General features: G+C 49.5%; 1 protein-coding gene and 1 long non-coding RNA gene across 2 annotated transcripts; one reads left to right on the top strand and one right to left on the bottom strand.

Moving 5' to 3' along the window:
• Window positions 1-604: 604 nt before the first annotated feature.
• LOC140912515 (uncharacterized) lies at window positions 605-19428 on the bottom strand. Its single transcript, XR_012159300.2, has 4 exons — window positions 18824-19428; window positions 12401-12461; window positions 9002-9058; window positions 605-1026 (listed from the first exon to the last, which is right to left on the bottom strand). It is a non-coding gene; the product is annotated as an uncharacterized LOC140912515 (long non-coding RNA).
• On the top strand, window positions 18325-24063 carry LOC140912514 (dispanin subfamily A member 2b). Its single transcript, XM_073347007.2, has 2 exons — window positions 18325-18591; window positions 23447-24063. Exons 1-2 carry the CDS (start codon window positions 18361-18363, stop codon window positions 23654-23656), a joined length of 441 nt encoding a protein of 146 aa, XP_073203108.2. The 5' UTR covers window positions 18325-18360; the 3' UTR covers window positions 23657-24063.
• Window positions 24064-24258: the final 195 nt, after the last annotated feature.

Below are 24258 nucleotides of genomic sequence, written 5' to 3'. Positions count from 1 at the left end.
CAGTCACCAGCAGTCACAGAGAAATCCAAAATGGAGGTCTGGGAGCGATTCGGCCAATAGCAAGCAGGCAGGCTGAAGTGAAACAAAGGTCACAGAATCATAGAATCCTAGAATCTCAGGGTGGGAAGGGACCTCAGGAGGTCATCTAGCCCAACCCCCTGCTCAAAGCAGGACCAACCCCAACTAAATCATCCCAGTCACTCCCAAACCCTGAAGAGAGGGGTCAGTTAAAGCATAACACAGGTCTTTAATCAGGTCCAGCTTTGATTGACAGATAGAGGGCTTAAACCTGATTGGTGGTGGGACTGTAAAAGTAAGCAATCCCAATAGGTCAAAATCTGTGTAGAAGGAAGGTAGCTGACAGGCTTCATTTAGTCTGTGTTTGCCTGTCAGTGTGAGTGGGAGTAATAGAAGCATCATCAAAAGAAAAGACCAAAGAGGTAGAAAACAAAAAAGGGCTAAAATCGCTGAAGGAAAGGCAAGCAGTGGCAACGAAGCAGCCGTGGCAATGATACCATTGACAGAGCAGGACTATTCAAAGGGAAAGGAAGACAGCGGTCAGGTAAGCATGGCGATTCTAATATAAAGTATAACGTATGCATGGGATAAGAAAGCTGGAGGTTTGTTATAATGTCAGTGTTTAAGGATTTGCTGTCAGCATTCTGTGTGTGACTGGCCATTCCATATGGAATGTAACCACTTGAAGCTCTTGTTTCAATGGTCTGATATCACAATTTGGAATACTTTGGTATGTACCTGTGCTAGCAGAAGTTATGCCTTGTTAAGAAAATGTATGGATTCTTTGTTCGTTTAATAAATTTGTTGTATTAGGGAATATTGTGCTAAATAAAGAATAATTTTGTTTTCGAAGAATACTGGCTGGATGTCAATCCTTTGAGTGGAATGCTGTATCCATGTCCTTCCAAGGGTCAACAGAGGTAGTCTGTTCCAGGGAGTCCTCCAAAGGGCGGACAGAAACCCGCGGTAAAAGCCTGGCAAATCCTCGAGAGCGGGCCACCCTTTTACCTACCAAAACAGACAAATTAATAAATTGAGTTAGGCAGGCTATGGCGGGGTGTCAAAAGTCTAATTTTGGGGGTAACAGACTCAGCCCCTTCACTGCAACTTGGTGGTGGTGTATTCATTTAGATGGCATATAGGGTCCCAAAGGTGTTAACATGGCCCCACTTGTGTCTAACTCAACACAAGGTTTATGGTTTGGCATACAGAGACCACGGCCAGCTTGGCACCATGGCAACCAAGGCCGTCCCTACCCATATGCAAAGTACACAGCTGCATAGGAATTTCCTGGTGCCCTACACAGCTGTGTGCAGCCCCAGCCCCTGCTCCGCTCTTCCCCATGGCCCCCGCCCCTGTTACGCCTCAGCCCCGCCTCTTCTCGCCCCTGCTCCGCCCCTGCCCTGCCCCCACTCCAGCCAGCCCTTCCCCTGAGGATTGCAGCAGGGGTCGGGCTCCCTGCACTTACCAGCGGCGGCCGGCCCCAGTCTGCTCTGCTCCCCTGGCTACCAGCCACGCTGCTGGCGAGTGCTGGGGGGCCGTTTCCCCCTGACCCCCACCTTAAGCCTGGGAGCCAGGGGAGCAGAGCAGGCTGGGGCCAGGTCACTCCACTTCCCGCAGGCAGTGGCCAGCGCCCCTTTACCGCCCCCTGCGGAGGCCTGTGGCCCCACACAGCCCACCCCCATGGGGGGCCTGCGTAGGGCACCAAAATGGCTAGGTACGGCCCTGATGGCAACACATTCTTTTAACACTTTATTGGAGATGCAGCAAAAGAAGGACAAACAATTAAAATGTAAAGCATTAAGTAAGGCTTTCGTCCTAACAACATCCCTTGTTCCCTTTAGCAGGAGAGTCTTTAGAAGGACCACCTCCCTTGCCCTAGCCCTTGTCTGACAGTTACTCAGATCAGCATTTCTCAAATGCAGCCGCTGAGCCTTTTCTTGAGGCCACAGCCTCCTGGATAGTGATTACGGGGGGGGGGGGGGGGGAGCGGCCCCTTCCCCGGAGGCTACCAGCAGGGGTTGGACCCTGCCCCCCTTTGGAGAAACAAACACTGGAGGAGCAGGCAGCCAGTGAGTTCCCCACCTTCCAGGTGTGGTGTGGTCAGGTTTCCATCGTGGGGTGGCGGGCTTCAGGCTCCATCCAAGCGGCGGTAAGCTCCATCCCCCAGCCATGTGGTGGGGGTGCCAACCCCGGGTTCACCCCCTCCCCCATTGCCCCGACCCCTGCTGCCTCCCTCCCCACCTCCACATCTTGGGCTTAATTTGTCCCCAGGAGTTGGGGCTGAGAAGTCTGCTGTGAAAATTGATATTTGTATATTTGTTAATGTCACTTTTCACAGCAGACCTAGTAGCTAGCTGGGAGGCTGTGAAAAGAGATATTAACAGACAAGGATCACTTTTCACAGCAGCAGACTTACTAGCTAGCCAGTAAAATAAAAAAATGCAAAAGAACCAACAACAAAAAAGACAAGAAGGTGCAAAGCACCTTCTTTGTATTTCTATTCTCGATACGTCCAGTAAAGAATAGAGACAACTGTACATTATCTTTGAGTCTTCTAAAACAAACAAACCAGCCCCAAACCCTACATTAATTACAATGATTTGGACGTGTATATGTGCATATTTATTTGTTTCTCCTAAAGTTCATTAAGTACTTTAGGAAAAATTGTCAGAGCAACCACCAGCAAGAATGGATGGCTGCACTCTGAGGCCACCAACATTTTTATTTTGAGAACCCCTGGTCTGGAAAATAATAACTGAGCTCTGTGGAAAAGAGAGAAAGTTAGCTGACATGAGCTGGAGCTCTTGTTAATGTCAGATCCTGTTTGCTTCACGACAAAACAAGTCCCATGCAAGGGGAAAAAGAAGAACAGCAGAGAGAGAAAATGCAGCTTTGGTTGCTGCTGTTGATTTTTCACTTTCAACCTCACTGCTGGAAAAACACAGCACGTGGTCTCAGCAGCCACTGAGACTTGGCAAACTTGTACCTTATCCGGCTGTTCAGGGCACTGCATTTAGTAGCCTCTGTCTGGTCCCAGCAGTGTTGTGAACAGGCAGGCCTGGCAAACGAAGTCAGGCTTCCATTAGACAGAAGGAAAACGGAGAGGGATTGGCAAGAGAAGACATAAGGTAGGGAAGGAAAAGGACACATGGGAGGAAGGGGGAAAGACAAAGTCTCACACCCAGGTGAGGGACGGGATTTAGCCAAAGCCCATGCAGGTGATGGTGTCAGCTGGGTCCCTTCTCTGTGTCCTGCTCTGGTCAGAACGTCTCAGAATGAGGATGAGAATGGAACAAGGGTGTCAGGCTGGGTCCCAGGAAATGGTGGGGGTGGCAGCCATCTGGATGAACCCTGCACCTTCCCTTTTGTTCAATCAGTGAGTGTGCTTGCCTCACCTCTACTCAATGCCTCCCTCCCTAGCCCCATTGGGAGGACCCTAACGGGGTGTGATTGGTGGGATCGCCCATCCCCTCGTTATTCTGCCCACCAGTTCGGTTGGATGTCTGACCTGCCAATATTGGGGCATTGATTTCCAGTTCCACACGCCTCTTGTTTACCAGGCGTGATCTTCGCACTCTCCTTGAATTACATCCCTTTGCCTTTTCCTTTGAACTAGTTCGGTCTGGCTGTCTCCCTCTGGCACCTTTTCCCACCAACATTTATTATTCTAGGCTCACTGTGACATTTAATGACCTTTAACTCACTTTTCACGGTGGCGCTCACAAGTGGGGTCAGTTTGTCTGCCCAATTATTACACTGGTGGTGACAAAAAGGAAACTCTCTGGAGTGTGTGAGCACCGCAGGAGCAGCTGTGGCTGACGGCAGCCGGCAGAGCTGTCAGATCAGTGGGTTGGTGTGCTGGAGGGTGAACTTGGGATGAGTGAGTGTAGAAGCCATGAGCATGGCTCAGAACTATGGCCCTCCCTTCCTCATGGATTTCATTAGGAAATATAAGGGGGAGGGGAGGAAGAACATTTGGAGTGACAAAGCTCTGCAGGAGGTGGGAAGCAGTGACCCAGCTGTGACGACACACTTCCTGTCAGTTCATGAAAAACTAAACAAATTCCTTGACCAAAATTTCCTTAAGATGGAGTTAAGGGTCAGAGCATGTTACACTTGGGAGCATGTCAACATCCTGGAAGAACAGTTCAGTTCTCAACGAGGAGAGCCAGGACATTCCGAGTTAAGGTTAAACTGAAAAAGATCACCCAATGTTTGAATAGATGGTTTGTGCAGCAGCTGTTCCCAGAAAGCTAAATTGGAATTCCCACCCTCCAGCCAAAGAGTGGGGAGGGGAGCTTGCATGCTGACTGGAATTTTTTGTCTGGCCCTCCTCTATAATGGGTCAAACCAAATCCCTAGATCCATCATCCTTCAGCTCTTGGGGTTCTGAAATAAGAGCTTATTCTTGTTCTTGCCTGGCTCCAGCTTGATTAAATACTACCCCGTAATGAGTCCAAGTGGCCTCCCTCCGGTCCTGAGAGGGAGGGACCATTACCCACCCTGGGTATTGCAGGCCAGGGGAGACTGAGCCTCCTCAAACAGGCGGTTCACACGCTGCCTTTGACCTACCCCCCTGGTGAGCAGAGCCAACCCCCTCCCTCCACACTGGAAGCACAGAGGGCGGGACAGAAAGGCGGAACAGAAAGATAAAAGCTGGGCCCTGTAACTCATCTGTGGCTGAGACAGGGGAGGAGGCAGATTTGCTGTGCTCTCTGTTGGATCCCAGACCAGCCACTGAGCTGCGTAGTGCATTGCCAACTGAGGAGGCTGAGGGCAGCGAGGATCTGCTAGGGCCCTGGGCTGGGACCCAGTGGAGTAGGGTGGTGTGACATTCTGTACCTCGTGGGAACACCCTACACCCCCATGTTCATCCTTATAATATGTTTGTGTGATGTCTAATGCAAAGTTTGTCATGTCAGGTGTCTTCGAAAGGCTCATGATGCACTGAGCATTGTTATTATAGTAATGTTATAGGTTGTAATTTCATGTATATAGTTATGAGGCTGAAAATGTGTCCTCATGGCTTAAAAAGATGCAGGCAAAATTCTCCAAGAGCAGAGGGGCAGTTCACACCTCATCAGGGCATGTATGGGACAAACCCAGCCCAGCCTCACAGGAAAAAAGGACACTGGCCTAGGCAGCAACAAAAGATCTGTTGGGCTCTCAAGTTAGTCACCGCCCTTACCTTGATCAGAAGGGACTACAATGAGGTAATGCTCACCTGACCCTGAAGGGGGGGGCAAAGGCAAGAGGGAAGAAAGGACATGATAAAAGGGAGAGACGTTTGCCATGCTCTTCCTCTCTCTTTCACCTACATCTACAGACATTACCACCAAGTGACTGAAGTGCTGATCAAAGGGGAGAGCCTGGCTGAAGAGCAACCAGCCAGCCTGTCGTGAGAAGCATCTAAGTTTGTAAGGACATTGAAAGTGTTAAGATCAGCTTAGAATGCGTTTTGCTTTTATTTCATTTGACTAAATCCGACTTGTTATGTTTTGACTTATAATCACTTATAATCTATCTTTTGTAGTTAATAAATCTGTTTGTTTATTCGACCTGAAGCAGTGCGTTTGGTTTGAAGCATGTCAGAGACTCCCCTTGGGATAACAAGCCTCATACATATCAATTTATTTGTTAAATTGATGAACTCATATAAACTTGTAGTGTACAGCGGGTATAACTGGACACTGCAAGACAGAGGCTCCTAGGGTTGTGTCTGGGGCCGGAGATATTGGTTAGTGTCATTTGGTTGCACAATCCAAGGAGCAACTTACATGCCAGATGCTGTGTGTGAACAACCCCAAGAGTGGGGGTTCTCACAGCAGAGCAGGGTAAGGCTGGCTCTCAGAGTCAAGGACTGGAGTGACCTAGCAGATCACTGGTCTGGATAACACCAGAGGGGAACATTACACTCACTTCTGGTTTATGGCCTATGTTCCTATAGCTCATACCTCAGGATTTCAGCCAGCCACTGAGGAAGCAATTCTCCCCCACAGTGTATTCTGGGAGGTGTTATTAATTTTTATTATTATTATTATTAATTTTGGATCTCCTTCCTCTGAAGGGATGGCCCCAGTTGGAGATGGGACACTAGGTAGGTTGGAGGTGAAATCAAGCATTCTCTCTCTCAGGGCCTTGGCTGGGTCATTTATGTCCAGGGTCTAACAGATTGCCATATCTGGAATTGGGAAGGAATTTTCCCTCAGGTCAGATTGGCAGAGACCTTGCGGGGTTTTGACCTTCCTCTGCAGTGTGTGGGTGCAGGTCACGTGCCAGATTATCTGGGTATATTTCACCTCATCAATTCCCTGCCATTGTGAGGGCCTCTGGCATTGGTGTACCTCGGGTCTTCTGTTCTCTGCTTGTGGCCAGCCTATCAGGGGTGGATGGGTGGAGCAGGGGCAGGTCCAGCTGGGGAAGGGAGGAGGAAGATCCCTCCTGGGGGCAGTAGGGGTATATAGGGCCTGGCTCTGTTTAGTTTAGTTTCCTGACCTAACCTGGGCTCCACAGCCCCTCCTCCAGAGCTGCCTGCACTCTGCCCCCACACCACCCCTGCATGGAGTCCAAGGTACAGGCCGTGAGCAGCCCCAGGGCCCGATTGCGCCCTACCCCAACCCCGCGCAGGGCTTCCAACTTAGCAGACCATGGACTTTGTGCTCTGGTCCCTCTGCAATGTCCTGCTGTGCCATGAGACCACCTGCCTGGGCTGCCCTGCACTGACCTGCTCCATCAAGGTGAGAACCCCCCTTACCCCAAATGCCCCGATCCTGCCAATCCAGCCCACTCTGGATCCCCAGGGCCCATTGCCACACCCCACCTGCGTCTCCCCAACTCTGGGCATCTCTTTCTCCCCCCTCCCCCCTCATTCCCCACCCCACACACATCCTGAGCCTTCAGCAGAGTTTTGTTTCCTCTGCTCCACCTACCGTGGCTCTGCCTTGCATTTTCCTGATCTGCTGCCATCCCCCGGAGCCTAGGGTGACCTGATTTTTTCACACTTGCTATTTCTAGACACTTTTTTGGGGGTGGGGTATAGTTGCATATATAAGACAAAACCCCTAATATGGGGATGGTCCTGATAATATTGAGATGTCATGTTACTCTACCGGAGCCACCGGCTCTGTCTCTGTCCGTACCAAGGCAGAACTGCATCTCCCCAGGGGGGGCCAGCTGGGCTGCCCCATACCTAGGGCTGCCCTGTGCTGCCCTCTGCAGGCAGCCATGTGGGGGGGCCATGCTGTATGTGGGTTTGGAGCTAAGGATGTGGCCGGGGGGGGGAAGGGGGGGAAGTCCATGGGGCCGGACGAGTTGCATCCGAGAGTGCTGAAGGAATTGGCGGCTGTGATTGCAGAGCCATTGGCCATTATCTTTGAAAACTCGTGGCGAACCGGGGAAGTCCCGGATGACTGGAAAAAGGCTAATGTAGTGCCAATCTTTAAAAAAGGGAAGAAGGAGGATCCTGGGAACTACAGGCCAGTCAGCCTCACCTCAGTCCCTGGAAAAATCATGGAGCAGGTCCTCAAAGAATCAATCCTGAAGCACTTGCATGAGAGGAAAGTGATCAGGAACAGCCAGCATGGATTCACCAAGGGAAGGTCATGCCTGACTAATCTAATCGCCTTTTATGATGAGATTACTGGTTCTGTGGATGAAGGGAAAGCAGTGGATGTATTGTTTCTTGACTTTAGCAAAGCTTTTGACACGGTCTCCCACAGTATTCTTGTCAGCAAGTTAAGGAAGTATGGGCTGGATGAATGCACTATAAGGTGGGTAGAAAGCTGGCTAGATTGTCGGGCTCAACGGGTAGTGATCAATGGCTCCATGTCTAGTTGGCAGCCGGTATCAAGTGGAGTGCCCCAAGGGTCGGTCCTGGGGCCGGTTTTGTTCAATATCTTCATAAATGATCTGGAGGATGGTGTGGATTGCACTCTCAGCAAATTTGCGGATGATACTAAACTGGGAGGAGTGGTTGATACGCTGGAGGGGAGGGATAGGATACAGAAGGACCTAGACAAATTGGAGGATTGGGCCAAAAGAAATCTGATGAGGTTCAATAAGGATAAGTGCAGGGTCCTGCACTTAGGACGGAAGAACCCAATGCACAGCTACAGACTAGGGACCGAATGGCTAGGCAGCAGTTCTGCGGAAAAGGACCTAGGGGTGACAGTGGACGAGAAGCTGGATATGAGTCAACAGTGTGCCCTTGTTGCCAAGAAGGCCAATGGCATTTTGGGATGTATAAGTAGGGGCATAGCGAGCAGATCGAGGGACGTGATCGTTCCCCTCTATTCGACATTGGTGAGGCCTCATCTGGAGTACTGTGTCCAGTTTTGGGCCCCACACTTCAAGAAGGATGTGGATAAATTGGAGAGAGTCCAGCGAAGGGCAACAAAAATGATTAGGGGACTGGAACACATGAGTTATGAGGAGAGGCTGAGGGAGCTGGGATTGTTTAGCCTGCAGAAGAGAAGAATGAGGGGGGATTTGATAGCTGCTTTCAACTACCTGAAAGGGGGTTCCAAAGAGGATGGCTCTAGACTGTTCTCAATGGTAGCAGATGACAGAACGAGGAGTAATGGTCTCAAGTTGCAGTGGGGGAGGTTTAGATTGGATATTAGGAAAAACTTTTTCACTAAGAGGGTGGTGAAACACTGGAATGCGTTACCTAGGGAGGTGGTAGAATCTCCTTCCTTAGAGGTTTTTAAGGTCAGGCTTGACAAAGCCCTGGCTGGGATGATTTAACTGGGAATTGGTCCTGCTTCGAGCAGGGGGTTGGACTAGATGACCTTCTGGGGTCCCTTCCAACCCTGATATTCTATGATTCTATGATTCTATGAAGGAGCAAGAGGCCAGCCGAGCCCATTGGCTCTGGGGGTAAACCCCGAGGTGGGACTTGTGGGGGGAGAGGGGAAGCAAAGGGGGTTCACTTAATTCAGTGAGCACATGCTTATGCAAAACTGAGAACTGAGCACAGCACCTGGAAAAAGGATACATTGTTCACGTTTCCCTGGAGAAAGGGCCCAAACTCTGCCATCTGTAACGAAGAACAATAGATTTAGCAGCTCAGACTAAACAAGAACTTACTGAAAATCCAGCCCACACATATCCCTGCGAGGCTGCGCCAAACCCCCTGCCTTCTCTGTTTCCAGGGCTTGGACTTCTCTAGCTACAAACTCTGAGGCATTTGGAGGGCTGAGACAGAAGGGGTCAGATCCTCAGCGCTAGTAAATCAGTAACACTCCATTAAAAGCAATGGAGCCTTAGCAATTTACACCAGCTGAGGATCTGGCCTCAGAGGCTTGGCTCTCAGACGCAGTTTATCCACTGATATTTCAAGAGGCTCTGATGGAACCCACTGACCTGCCCATTCAGTTATTCTTGGGGTGGAATGAGGGCTCCTTCATATGCATTTAGAGCCCCCAGGGTCCCTTACCCTCCTCCAGTTCTCATACATCCTTTCAGGGGAATGAGAATGAGCTGGATTCTCCTTGGAGCCCAGCAGGGCTGTGTTTTTAACTATCTAGGCAGCTCTAGCCCTTCTTTAATCATTATCAGTTAGCCAAGATAGATCTTCAGCTGGTGCCAATTGGTGAAGCTCCAACAATTTCTATGGAACTGTGCTGAAGACATGGCCGATGACGGTGTTTCAACCTCTCCTGATCAATCGGTCCATCCAGCACGCTAATCATTCCTGAGTGCTTCTCCAATTCCCTTCACTTCTGGGGGGAGATTTTTTTCTATTTTAACTTTTTACCCCTTTTCTGAGTCTCTCTTCTGACAAATGACTCCCCCTGAGTTGCACATGGCTCTCACTTCTGTCGGCCGGCCTGAGGCACAGGTCTCTGGCTGGAACAGATCAAATTGTTTTCAGATGTTGTAAAACAAACAGGGCCTATCAGTGTGCATGAGACATTGGCCTTGGCATTGGTTACTGTTTAGGTCAGCTGCCGCATTGTCAGTTCCCAGTGTGCACAGGGAATAACACTCAAGTAGAAACCATGTGGGTTTCAATTTATTCAAAAGATTTCAGGGCTCAGTTAGAGGTGCTGGGGGCTGTTAGACATGGCGAGTGAGCGTACTGCAATGGAAACCGTAACTTATGCAGAAGTAGCAGGAAGGCGAACGCCTAGCTGGAATTAGCACACACCGTAAAGCAACCCTCCCTTGCTTTGTTCTTACATGTGCCAGAGCTGGCTTGGGGGGTGGGGGGGGGGTGGCCACAAAGGAGCCCTGGGACTCTGCTGAAGAGGGGGTGGTCACATAGATAGGGTGGCCATATTTTTCCCAGAGGGCCAGCCGGAGCCTCTCCCCTCATGCCCCCCGACTGGGGCGGCCTGAGCCCTCCCTGCCTCCCACCAGCACAGTGCTGGCCTGAGATCCCCTTCCTCACCAGCATCTGGGGCCAGCCTGAGCCCACCCCCATCCCGCCACCTACCCGCAATCCCCCTCCTCCATGCAAACCCCTTACCCCCTGCATATGGGGCTGGTCCTCCAAGCTCCCCCGCTGCTCGTGCATGCGGAGCGGGTGATCCAAGCCCCCCACACTGCCCAAGGCCCCCAGCACCTGCCTGCACACTGGGCTGCTCAAGGCCCCCTCTGCCCCCTGCATGTGGGGCAGGTCAGCCCGAGCCATTCCCCCCAGCCTTCCTTCCACCACAGGGCTGGTGTTGCCACTTGCCCCCTCCCACACCCCGCACATTCCTCTGCGGCCCGCTAAGGTTCCCACCCCACTTTTTTGGCAACACCGGGCATTTGTCCCATTTGCTCTTGCCAACTGATGATCAGTTGGCAGAGCAATTGGAAACAAACGCCCAGTTTTGTTAAAAACATTGGGAAGCCTGGGACAGGGCCTAAAAAGGGACTGTCCTGGCCAAAACAGAACATATGGTCACCCTTACCCTAGAGCAGTGGTTTTCAAACTGCGGGTCGCGACCCAGTACTGGGTCGCAGAATGTCAGGCACTGGGTCGTGGCAGCTCTGGTCAGCACTGCCGACTGCGCCGTTAAAAGTCCCGTCGGTGGTGCTGCCCGGCTAAGGCAGGCTAGTCCCTATCTGTTCTGACACCGCGCTGCGCCCCGGAAGTGGCCAGCAGCAGGTCCGGCTCCTAGGCGGGGTGGGGCACGGGGCTCCGTGTGCTCCCCCTGCCGCCAGCACCAGCTCCGCACTGCCATTAGCTGGGAACTGGCCAATGGGAGCTCGGGGGAGGCGGTGCCTGTGGCCGAGAGCCACGCGGAGCTGCTTGCGTGCCTCCACCTAGGAGCCGGACCTGCTGCTGACCGCTTCCGGGACACAGTGCGGTCCGCGGTGCCAGGACAGGCAGGAAGCCTGCCTTAGCACCCCTCTGCGCCGCTGACCTGGAGCCGCCCAAGGTAAGCCCATGCCCCAAGCCCACACCTTAATCCCCTGCCCCACCCCTGAGCACCCCCAAACCCAGAGCCCCTTCCTGCACTCCAAACCCCTCGTCCCCAGCCCTACCCCAGAGCCTTCACTCCCCAGCCCAGAGTCCTGACCCCCTTTCGCACCCCAATCCCCTGCCCCAGCCCTGAGCCCCTCCCACACCCCAAACCCCTTATCCCCAACTCTGTTGGGTCACAGGCATCAACAATTTTCTTCAACTGGGTCGCCAGAAAAAAGTTTGAAAATCACTGCCCTAGAGGAGCTCTCCAGGCAGAGAGATGCCTGCAAAGGGGGCAGCTGCAGAAGGAAGATCCAGAGCGGGAGAGGCAGTCACATAACCCAGGGCAGAGCTCCTCCTTAGCCCTGACAACAGGGTGGATTTGATTTAAATCACTAGTCAGGAAGACTCGATTTAATCATGGATATCTAAATAAAAGTGCATTCTTATTGGTTGTTATAACCTTAATACATATTCTTCACAACTCAGAGATAGATGTAGGTTTCATTTTTAGAAGGTACACACTATACATTGTTAATGTAATTTATTTTGAAAACTTTTCAGATTAGTTTTACAGCTATATCAGAAAATGAATGATTGTTTGATATTTCTTTTACCAAAGGTAATTGAAGCAGATATTTATGAAGTCAGTGGGAGGTGAACGATCTCCAGTTCAACAGGTTAATTATTAATATTTGGAGGATTTTCTTGCCATGCTGTATTAAGAGGAGAACATCACCAGACAGACATTTAAATTGCTTTATTTAACTAAAACAACAATATTATGTATTCTGAATTTTTTCTTCAACAGCAAACATATAATATTTTAACAAAACAAGCATATGATTTTTTGAATTTAAACATTCAAGTTTTTTAAAATCAGGTTTGTTTTTGTTAAAATTGTTTTTAACCGAAATAGTTAAATGAAATATTAAAAAAAAAAAATCAACTATATCCGCCAGGTCAGCATGAGAAACTTACAATATTGGCTTCTGCAGCTAACTCAGTCGTCTTCACCTTCATTTTCCTGTTTGTTCATAATCTGGAAAAGAAAAACAAGCTTTACTGCTTTTTCAGGTCCCAAACGATTTCTCAGTTTGGAATGAATATATTCTTTCTACACTGGCAGAAGAAGCTACTGCTGTTAAAAGTGAGATTATCACTTCAACAGTTTCTGAACCCATGTGCTTACGTGACTTCCACCAGTTCCACCAGATGGGATCCACCTAACGAAGAGAGGGAAGAGCATCTTCGCAGGCAGGCTGGCTAACCTAGTGAGGAGGGCTTTAAATTAGGTTTGCCAGGGGATGGTGACCTAAGCCCAGAGGTAAGTGGGGAAGTGGGATACTAGGAGGAAACACAGGGAGGAGGGTACAAGATGGGAAGCCTCCTGAATCATACTGAGAAAGTAGGGCAATTGGCTAGTTATCTTAGGTGTATGTACATGAACGCAAGAAGCCTGGGAAATAAGCAGGAATAATTGGAAGTCCTGGCACAATCAAGGAACTATGATGTGATTGGAATAACAGAGACTTGGTGGGGCAGTTCACATGATTGGAGCACTGTCATGGATGGGTATAAACTGTTAAGGAAGGACAGGTACGGGAGGAAAGGTGGAGGAGTTGCATTTTATGTAAGAGCGTGGTATGATTGTTCAGCGCTCCAGTGTGAAACTGGAGAAAAGCCTATTGAGAGTCTCTGGGTTAAATTTAGAGGTGAAAGCAACAAGGGTGATGTTGTGATGGACATATGCTATAGACCACTGGATCAGAAGATGAGGTAGATGAGGAGAGCAATACAGCAATGCACAGACAATCCAGGAAACTTTTGGAGAGTGTTGGGGACAACTTCCTGGTACAAGTGCTGGAGGAACCAACTAGGGGCCACGTTCCTCTTGACCTGCTGCTCAGAAACAGGGAAGAATTGGTAGGGGAAGCAGAAGTGGGTAGCAACCTAGGCAGCAGTGACCATGAGATGGTTGAGTTCAGGATCCTGACAACAGGAAGAAAGGAGAGTAGCCAAATATGGACCCTGGACTTCAGAAAAGCAGACTTAGACTCCCTTAGGGAACTGATGGGCAGGATCCCCTGGGAGGCTAATATGAGGGGGAAAGGAGTCCACGAGAGCTGGCGGTATTTTAAAGAAGCCTTATTGAGGGTGCAGGAACAAACCATCCCAATGTGCAGAAAGAATAGCAAATATGGCAGGCGACCAGCTTGGCTTAACAGTGAAATCTTCGGTGATCTTAAACTCAAAAAGGAAGCTTACAAGAAGTGGCAATTTGGACAGATGACTAGGGAGGAGTATAAAAATATTGCTCAAGCATGCAGAGGTATAATCAGGAAGGCTAAGGCAAAGCTGGAGTTGCAGCTAGCAAGGGATGTGAAGGGTAACAAGAAGGGTTTCTACAGGTACGTTAGCAACAAGAAGAAAGTCAGGGAAAGTGTGGGACCCTTACTGAATGGGAGAGGCAACCTAGTGACAGACGATGTGGAAAAAGCTGAAGTACTCAATGCTTTTTTTGCTTCAGTCTTCAGAGACAAGGTCAGCTCCCAGCCTGCCTCACTGGGCAACACAGTATGGGGAGGAGGTGAGCAGCCCTCAGTGGTGAAAGAACACTTTAAGGACTATTTAGAAAAGCTGGACATGCACAAGTCCATGGGTCCAGATCTAATGCATCTAAGGGTGCTGAGGGAGTTGGCTGATCTGATTGCAGAGCCATTGGCCATTATCTTTGAAAATTCGTGGCGATTGGGGAAGGTCCCGGACAATTGGAAAAAGGCAAATATAGTGCCCATATTTAAAAAAGGGAAGAAAGAGAACCCAGGGAACTACAGACCGGTCAGCCTCACTTCAGTCCCCAGCAAAATCATGGAACAGGTCCTCAAGGAATCCATTTTGAAGCACTTGGAGGAGAGGAAGGTGATCAGGAACAGTCAACATGGATTCACCAAGGGCAAGTCATGCCTGACCAACCTGATTGCCTTCTATGATGAGATAACTGCCTCTGTGGATATGGGAAAATTAGTGGATGTGATATATCTTGACTTTAGCAAAGCTTTTGATACGGTCTCCCACAGTTTTCTGGCCAGTAAGTTAAAAAAGTATGGATTGGATGAATGGACTATAAGGTGTATAGAAAGCTGGCTAGATTGTTGGGTTCAATGGGTAGTCATCAACGCTCGGTGTCTAGTTGGCAGCCAGTATCAAGCAGAGTGCCCCGGGGTCAGTCCTGGGGCTGGTTTTGTTCAACATCTTTATTAATGATCTGGATGATGGGATGAACTGCACCCTCAACAAGTTCACAGATAACACTAAGCTGGGGGGAGAGGTAGATACACTGGAGGGTAGGGATAAGGTCCAGAGTGACCTAGACAAATTGGAGGATTGGGCCAAAAGAAATCTAATGAGGTTCAACAAGGACAAGTGCAGAGTTCTGCACTTAGGAAGGAAGAATCCCACGCACCGCTACAGACTAGGGACCGAATGGCTCGGCAGCAGTTTTGCAGAAAAGGACCTGGGGATTACAGTGGACGAGAAGCTGGATATGAGTCAACAGTGTGCCCTTGTTGCCAAGAAGGCCAACGGCATATTGGGCTGTATTAGTAGGAGCATTGCCAGCAGATCGAGGGAAGTGATTATTCCCCTCTATTCGGCACTGGTGAGGTCACATCTGGAGTACTGTGTCCAGTTTTGGTCCCCCCACTACAGAAGGGATGTGGACAAAATTGGAAAGAGTCCAGCAGAGGGCAACAAAAATGATTAGGGAGCTGGGGCACGTGACTTAACGAGGAGAGACTGAGGGAACTGGAAAGGAATACTTGTGGCACCTTAGAGACTAACCAATTTATTTGAGCATGAGCTTTCGTGAGCTACAGCTCACTTCATCGGATGCATACCGTGGAAACTGCAGAAGACATTATATACACACAGAGACCATGAAACAATACCTCCTCCCACCCCACTGTCCTGCTGGTAATAGCTTATCTAAAGTGATCATCAAGTTGGGCCATTTCCAGCACAAATCCAGATTTTCTCACCCCCACCCCCACCCCCATACACACACAAACTCACTCTCCTGCTGGTAATAGCTCATCCAAAGTGACCACTCTCCCTACAATGTGCATGGTAATCAAGGTGGGCCATTTCCAGCACAAGTCCAGGCTTTCTCACCCCCCTCCCCCGGAAACACACACACACACACACAAACTCACTCTCCTGCTGGCAATAGCTCATCCAAACTGACCACTCTCCAAGTTTAAATCCAAGTTTAACCAGAACGTCTGGGGGGGGGTAGGAAAAAACAGGGGGAAATAGGCTACCTTGCATAATGACTTAGCCACTCCCAGTCTCTATTTAAGCCTAAATTAATAGTATCCAATTTGCAAATGAATTCCAATTCAGCAGTTTCTCACTGGAGTCTGGATTTGAAGTTTTTTTGTTGTAAGATAGCGACCTTCATGTCTGTGATTGCGTGATCAGAGAGATTGAAGTGTTCTCCGACTGGTTTATGAATGTTATAATTCTTGACATCTGATTTGTGTCCATTTATTCTTTTACGTAGAGACTGTCCAGTTTGACCAATGTAAATGGCAGAGGGGCATTGCTGGCACATGATGGCATATATCACATTGGTGGATGTGCAGGTGAACGAGCCTCTGATAGTGTGGCTGATATTATTAGGCCCTGTGATGGTGTCCCCTGAATAGATATGTGGGCACAGTTGGCAATGTTTTTATGGCTGATTTAGAACAACGCTTCCTCAGCTCTCGTCCCCTAAAGCCCCTACTCTACTTGCGCTATATTGATGACATCTTCATCATCTGGACCCATGGAAAAGAAGCCCTTGAGGAATTCCACCATGATTTCAACAATTTCCATCCCACCATCAACCTCAGCCTGGTCCAGTCCACACAAGAGATCCACTTCCTGGACACTACAGTGCTAATAAACGATGGTCACATAAACACCACCCTATACCGGAAACCTACTGACCGCTATTCCTACCTACATGCCTCCAGCTTTCACCCTGACCACACCACACGATCCATCGTCTACAGCCAAGCTCTGTGATACAACCGCATTTGCTCCAACCCCTCAGACAGAGACAAACACCTACAAGATCTCTGTCAAGCTTTCTTACAACTACAATACCCACCTGCAGAAGTGAAGAAACAGATTGATAGAGCCAGAAGAGTTCCCAGAAGTCACCTACTACAGGACAGGCCTAACAAAGAAAATAACAGAACGCCACTAGCCGTCACCTTCAGCCCCCAACTAAAACCCCTCCAACGCATTATTAAGGATCTACAACCTATCCTGAAGGATGACCCAACACTCTCACAAATCTTGGGAGACAGGCCAGTCCTTACCTACAGACAGCCCCGCAACCTGAAGCAAATACTCACCAACAACCACATACCACACAACAGAACCACTAACCCAGGAACCTATCCTTGCAACAAAGCCCGTTGCCAACTGTGTCAGTCTGCAGAAGAGAGGAATGAGGGGGGATTTGATAGCACCCTTCAACTATCTGAAGAGCGGTTCCAAAGAGGACGGAGCTACGCTGCTCTCAGTGGTAGAAGATGACAGGACAAGGAGTAATGGTCTCAAGTTGCAGTGGGGGAGGTCTAGGTTGGATATTAGGAAACACCATTTCACTAGGAGGGTGGTGAAGCACTGGAATGGATTACCTCGGGAGGTGGTGGAATCGCAATCCCTAGAGGCTTTTAAGGCCCGGCTTGACAAAGCCCTGGCTGGGATGATTTAGTTGGGGATTGGTCCTGCTTTAAGCAGGGGGTTGGACTAGATGACCTCATGAGGTCTCTTCCAAGCCTCATCTTCTATGATTCTAAGAGTTCACTGGTGTGACTTTCTTTAAAACATCATCAGCAAGCACGTATTTCTTGAACGGTTCTTATTCCCAAACTGCTGCCCGTACCATTATCGGTTTTCCCCTCTAGCGAGAGAATGGTCTGGTAGATCTCAAATCAACAAAGGCTACCCTCAGAAAGACCTCAAGACTTCTGGAATATGCAGCTCAAACAGTTTCACTTTTGTTTCTACTGCCTGTCCCTCCCTTCTCACATTTATCTCCAGACTTCTTCTCCTTGTCCAGATCTATTCTGCCCCCAACAATCTTCTATTCATTGAACTTTTTGAAACTTTGCACTTTTAGAGAGAGGTCAGGGATTGACTCTGTGTACACAGATTTGCAGAGGGACAATAGGGGTTGAGGTCTGTTATTCCTCACCTCTCTATATTGTTTACTTATTTTAAAACATTTTTGCTGGTAAGAAGCATGCTACCTCTGGAGACACAAATCCACAGTTTGAGAACTGCAAAACTAAGCATCTCTGATGGTATTTTCTAGACTGAGCACTGAGTCCCATTGGGTAGATAGAAAGATTAACCTAAATAATCTATACAGAAGCATCTGGCTCCCCATAAGATTGGGTCCCTAATCCAAGAACTATTGGAACTCATTTATAAAAACTTTTCTTAAACATTACCCGAATATATTGTCTCCTCTGAGAGCCTCAGAATTTAGAATCCCGATTCCGTGATGAGATCTCTTTGAGCTGGAATGTACCTTACTTAAAACTGTCTCGAGATAGGGTTTTTCCCTCAAAAAGGATTTTATCAAAAAACCAAAATCCGATTTAAATAATAATAATAATTAAAAAAACAACAACCCCCAGCTGTTTGGATGCTTTTAAAGGAATCGCGGCTTGTTCTCCACCCTGCCCTACAACACCCTTGCCCCTGCAGCGCCCGCCGTGGGGCGCCCTTCCGCAACCTGCCCCGGGCTCCGGAGTGAGTTTCGTTTCCCCCCTTTTCTGCCCCCGGCCGCCGCGCCGGCCCAGCTCCGCCCCCGCCGGCCCCACCCCGCGCGGCATATCTGGAGCCCCCGCTCCGGAGCGGCCAGAGCCCTCGCCATGGATCCCGGTGTGAGCCTCGACCTGCAGCCCCGCGACGGCGGCAAGATGGGGCAGGGCGCCTCGGCTCCCCCGTACTCCTACCCCTACACCGGCCCCGGGCAGAGCGGCCCCGGGCAGAGCGGCCCCGGGCAGGAGCCGCCCCGCGACTTCGTGCTCTGGTCGCTCTTCAACACCGTCTTCTGCAACGTCTGCTGCCTCGGCTTCATGGCTCTGGTCTTCTCCTTCAAGGTGAGCCCGGGCGGCTCCGGGGCCAGGGGCGCTGCCCGCGAGTGACAGGTGCCCGGCCCGGGGCGGGGGAGGCGAGTCCCCAGGTGCGGGGCAGCCAGGCAGGGCTGGGCACCGGCTTCCCGGGGCTGCGATCTTAAAGGCTGCTCCTCCCGCTCGGAAACCATGGATGGAGCGGCCAACGGAGACCTGCATCACAGACGGATTTTACAGGCGACCCCACCCGAAACCTTACCATTTTTGCCGGGCCTGTTAGCAGCGTTGCAAGTGATCCCTCCTCAGCTGGGGTGGGAGGAGGTATTGTTTCATGATCTCTGTGTGTATATAAAGTCTGCTGCAGTTTCCACGGCATGCATCCGATGAAGTGAGCTGTAGCTCACGAAAGCTCATGCTCAAATAAATTGGTTAGTCTCTCAGGTGCCACAAGTCCTCCTTTTCTTCTCAGCTGTGTGGCCGCAGAAAGCCTCCTAGCGGTTTGCAAAATTGTCCGCCCCGAGGGTGTGAGTCCCTGACCTGGACTCCTTTTCTTGTAATCCACTGGGAATACAGTTTCACTCCTGTACATTTATTTGTTTTTTTAAAATGCCCTTGTTATTACGGTCAGCACCGCCTGCCATTTTCCCTCTGGTAACGTTGCGCGGAGGGATGTCATTGCGCTGTTTAATTTGTATTTTTAATAGCAAATAAGCTTTGAAAATAGGAACAGTCGCTCGGAGCTTCAGCAATCACATTGTACAGAGCGTCTAGCCCCGGGTGGGCAAAAGTTTTGGCCCGAGGGCCACATCGGGGTGCGAAACTGTATGGAGGGCTGGGTAGGGAAGGCTGTGCCTCCCCAAAGAGCCTGGGCCACACCCCCTATCCGCCCCCTACCATTTCCTGTCCCTGTTTGCCCCCTCCCGGCATGCCCTGCCCCTAACTGCCCCCCTGAGACCCCACCCCCATCCAAGCCCCCCTGCTCCTGTCCCCTGACTGCCCTGACCCCTATCCACACCCCTGACAGGCCCCCCGGGTCTCCCACACCTATCCAATGCCCCCACGACCCCTATCCACACCCCTGACGGGCCCCCCGGGAACCCACCCCCTATCCATTCCTCCTGTTCCCGGACTGCCGTGACCCCTATCCAAACCCCAACCCCTCTTGCCGTCCCGCACGCACCACCGCTTCGCCCGCACCCCCCACATGCCAATCAGATTGGCAGGAGCTCACAGTCCTGCTGCCCAGATGGAGCCAGCTGCACATGACTGCAGGGGAGGGGGGACCGCAGGGGAGGGGCCGGGGGCTAGCCTCCCCGGCTGGGAGCTCAAGGGCAGGGCAGGACGGTCCGACCCGCGGGCCATAGTTTGCCCACCTCTGGTCTAGTGTAACATTTCCTGTGTATATTGCAATTTTACAGTTAATTTACAGTTTTTAATGCCATTTTGTTTTTATAACACAAGTTTATTCTGGGATCATATGCCTTCAAGGCTGACTGGTTTCTGGGGTTGGTGTAAAAACTTCTTCAGTGGCCTTTGATCCTCCAATGGGGATTGCCTTTGTCAACTGTTGTTTTACCTCTATCAAGCACCCTAGTTCTTGGAAAAGGGTCCCCACTACTGGCCAGATTTTCCTTAAGATTGAAAGCACCCACATGCGTCTGAAAATCCCACGAGTCGCTGCAATATTTTTAAAATTCAGGCTCTAAGGGCACTGTGCTACCTTGCAGGAAATCCTTCTCAAAGGCAAACTTCTACTGTAACTTGTTTAAACCTAGAACCCCACGATAAGTTGACAGCCAAGAATGCAAAAATCATGAGTTATGCACCTAAACTTGATTAAATTAAAAAAGAACAATTTTGGGGTCTTTTAATGTGCTTTTCAGTTAGGACCGTCCTTAGGATTTATGGGGCCCTACGCTGTATTATTAAACTGGTGCCACTATGCCGGACCAGCAGCCCAGGCTCACAGCCCGGTGGGGAGGGGTAGGGATGAGGCAGCAAAAGATACTGAGCCGCCCGGCCCGCCTCACGGTGACGGAGTCACAACGCTTTAACATTGCCAGCGTAGACTAGCCCTAACGCAGTCTGAGTAAATATTACCGTAATGCATAACTGGTTTTGTCAGTAAAGTTGGAAACTGACAGTATGTACCTTGGGGTTGGCAAATGCCTGTAAATTGGCTTCATTACCACTTGAATGACTCTTTAACAGTTTCAATGTTGTGCTAATAGGTCTGGCAGGCTGGAAGGCTTTTTCACTTTTAAGTTACTAGATCCCCTCCAGAGGAAGACTCACCAGGCTGCAGCAGCTAGCTGTGGGAGCCGCAGGAAGGGTCAGAACAGGGATAGGAAGGGTGGGAGAGTGGACTCTAAGACCCAGGGGTGCCCCAAATTTTCATGCCCTCTGCAGCTGCCTATGCCTAAGGACAGCCCTGCTTTCTGTTTCAGAGCCTTTAGGTTGCCCTGGCTTCATATTTTTGCTGTTACCTTTCCCAAGGAATCCATATACTTAAAATGGTTGTACTTTGCTATAGAGTTCAGTACCATTTTGGACTTCCAGTAACATGGGATTTCCCTGACCTCCCACCCTTTGTAATTGCAAATTTATTAAAAAATCCTTATTTCTGTAAGTAACCCCCCATCCTGCAAACACTAAAGCGCACCCTTTACACATCTGGTACTTTGTTTGTTGCATACTTAAATGTTGACTTTTCAACTGAATTGTTTATACTTCTAATTGCATATTTTAATTTCAATCCACCTTTTAGGCACGTTGCATATTTCGTTCTGCTGCACTTTGGGGCGGTATTTGTATCTAAATGTCTGCAACCCCCTATATGTGTGGGTGTCATGGGAAAACCAGTTAAAGCATTTTAAACTAAAGGCATTAAGAGGCCTCCCCCCCTAATTTCCCTTAGTTGCTTCCCTTTACTAATAAGGGCTTGTCTACACGGTGTGATGCTAAAGGTGTGATGTTAACTCACACAAGTTACACTGCCATAAACCCATGTATGGATGCTCTCATTCAGAAGCACAGTGGGCTTTAATTTTGACAACAGTAGCCAGGTCCAGGTCAACCCCAGAAGACTGCAGGAATTCTCCCTCCCCCCGCCCCAAGACAATTAGTCATCATGTCTTTCACCGGTCTTGAATGTTTTAAAGTCTTGTATAGTCCAGATGTAAATTACATTTATTTTATTTTAAGTCCAGAGAGGAGGAGGGAAGCAGTGGAGTACTCCTCTTAACTGGTAGGGCCTGTGCATGCAGAAGGTGTTGGCCTAGCGACACAGTGATGCTCTCTATAAGCAATGTATATAAAGTGGTGACATTGATGTCCCATTAGAACTGACCGATTGAGTTACATTTTTGGTGCTTTAAACTATAAAGATTCCTCTTTAATCTCCGCCTCTACCTGCTCGCTACCCACACATAATATACCCCTTACCTTCTACTAAGTATGCACTCCTAGGAATATTTACTTTTACAAACGCGACACTGTCCCTTACACGTTTCTTACACCATGAATCCACGATGGCAAATATTCTGAAATAAGAGCATGCACACGGAGCTATTCCACTAGAACTATATTGCTTTAAAGTCACACGCTACCTGATTCTGGAATCCTATCCCAAATAGATAAATCCCTAATAATGGAAAGAAAGAAAGAATAAAGGAAAGTTCTCTCCTGAGAGAACTGGGAAGTAGGGTCTATTTCAACCACAAATTGTTGGTTAAATGCAGGGATTGTTGGGTGAAATTCTCTGTGCTGCAGGAAGCTGGACTTCATAAAGGCCCCTTCTGTGATTGAATTTACTGGTTGCCTGTTTTTGCCTGGCAGTGCTGGAGCTCTGCTGGTTCTCTTGGGCAGTGCAATTAACATGTCACTGGACTTCTCTGTCTGAATTCTGCACGCCTTGACAACTGTGCATGTCCAGGCGCTCCATGGAATAAATTAAACAATGAGATAAAGACATAATATACAGTAGTGAATAAATGGGTAATTCAGCCATAAGGTTTCTCCCTACTGAAAATGTCCAGACTGTGTGTAAATGTGGTGTAGCTCTGTTGGTCCCAGGATATAAGAGACAAGGTGGGTGAGGTCATATTTTTTTTAATGGCCCAACAGAAGTTGGTGGAATGTACGACTTTGTCTCTTTTGGCATCAGAATTTGGCCCAATAAAAGGTATTACCTTACCCGCCTTGTCTCTCTGCAAGGCGAAAGACAAGCTGCTAGAAGACTGAAAGGAGTGGGCAGGATGAGAGGGAGTGAGAGAGCTGGTGAAATTGGCTACAGCAAATCTATGGAGAGACTTAAAAACAAGGAGGGCAACTTGGAACTTAATCTGGAAAGAGAGGGGCAGTTCTGAGGGTGCAGAAGATCCATGTGTGCTTCTTGGGGCATGTGAGCAGGCAGGTAGGGTGGTTAAACACGTGTTGGCATCTTGAGGGATGGGGCTAAGGGAGGCCACAGAGGAGTTGCTGGAAATCAAGGTTAGGGGAGATGAGAACCTCTGGGGAGGAGGATTTCAGCTGAGGGGCTGTAAAGGCAGTGGAGCACATGGGCGAGGTCGCAGAGAGAGCGAGAGGCAGTTCCATAGGAAATATGAAGAGAGGAGAGTTCAGGGCCCAAGGGGAAGCTAAAGTCACAGAGTGGGGAGGTCTCAGATGTGCAGAGTGTCAGGAGTCACTCTGTTCATTTCCCCCCACACCTCTGCTTGCCAGCAGCACTGGCTAGTTGGAGACGGATATTGAGAGTTGATGAGCACCCAGAACTTCCACCAAAGTCTTGAGAGCCGCAAGTTCACAGCCGCCCTGAGAAGCAGGTCTTGGTGCCTCAAGCATTTCACTCTTTACCCTTATTACTTCCCCTTCCTCCCCGCAGGCCAGAGATCGCAAAGTTCTGGGTGACGCCAATGGAGCAGGAAGCTATGGCAAGACTGCCAAGTGCCTGAACATCGCGGTCCTGGTACTGAGCATCTTGACAGTGATTCTGATCATTGTCCTCGTGGCAACAGGAGCTGTGGCCGTCTCGCAAACAATTCAACAGGGGAACCAAAACAAGAACAACTATGGCTTTAACTACGGCAACTAAACCACCCCTCAGGATTCTCCCCAGCTGGATGACTTCTCCGCAAGTTCCCTTACTCTGCTCTGCTTGCCTTTGTCCTGCTGTTTAAATTGTCAAGGGCTGGAGTGCTCAGTTACTGAGTGGATGAAGGGGCAGCGCTCTCCTGATGCTCCAGTTGTTCTGGAGGGGTCACTATAGTGACGGGGTGGGGTGGGGGGGAGGTTTCTCACAATGCTCTGTTTTCCCCATCCCAAAAGCAGACTGCGTGGCTTTCAAAGCCCTCTGAGATCCTGCAGTTTTTGAGGAGGGTCAATGTTGTTCGTCTTGTGATTATTCAGAATTTTCTCTTTAGAGAATTATTTTTGTAGAGCTCTTCTTGGCAGAAATGTGCGGGGACTATTTTCAAATAAATGTTTTTTTCCCTCTTGTAATTGGTTTATTTTTTATTCTTTTCAAAAGAAGCAGTTCAGTTCCTCCCAGAACTGAAAGGTTCTGGTCCCCAAACTCTCCATCCCAGGGTCAACAATCCATTTTTAATCTGGTAGCACCTGGCTCTTGGGAACACCAGTGCTCCTATTAATGCTGATCTTGGGAGCAGCATGGATGTGGGTGTTAGGGGGCTTATT

This window comes from Lepidochelys kempii, chromosome 6, assembly GCF_965140285.1.
Source record: "Lepidochelys kempii isolate rLepKem1 chromosome 6, rLepKem1.hap1, whole genome shotgun sequence".
NCBI lineage: Eukaryota > Metazoa > Chordata > Testudines > Cheloniidae > Lepidochelys > Lepidochelys kempii.
The sequence above is the reverse complement of the archived record's forward strand: the minus strand, read 5'-3'. Positions and strand labels throughout refer to the sequence as shown.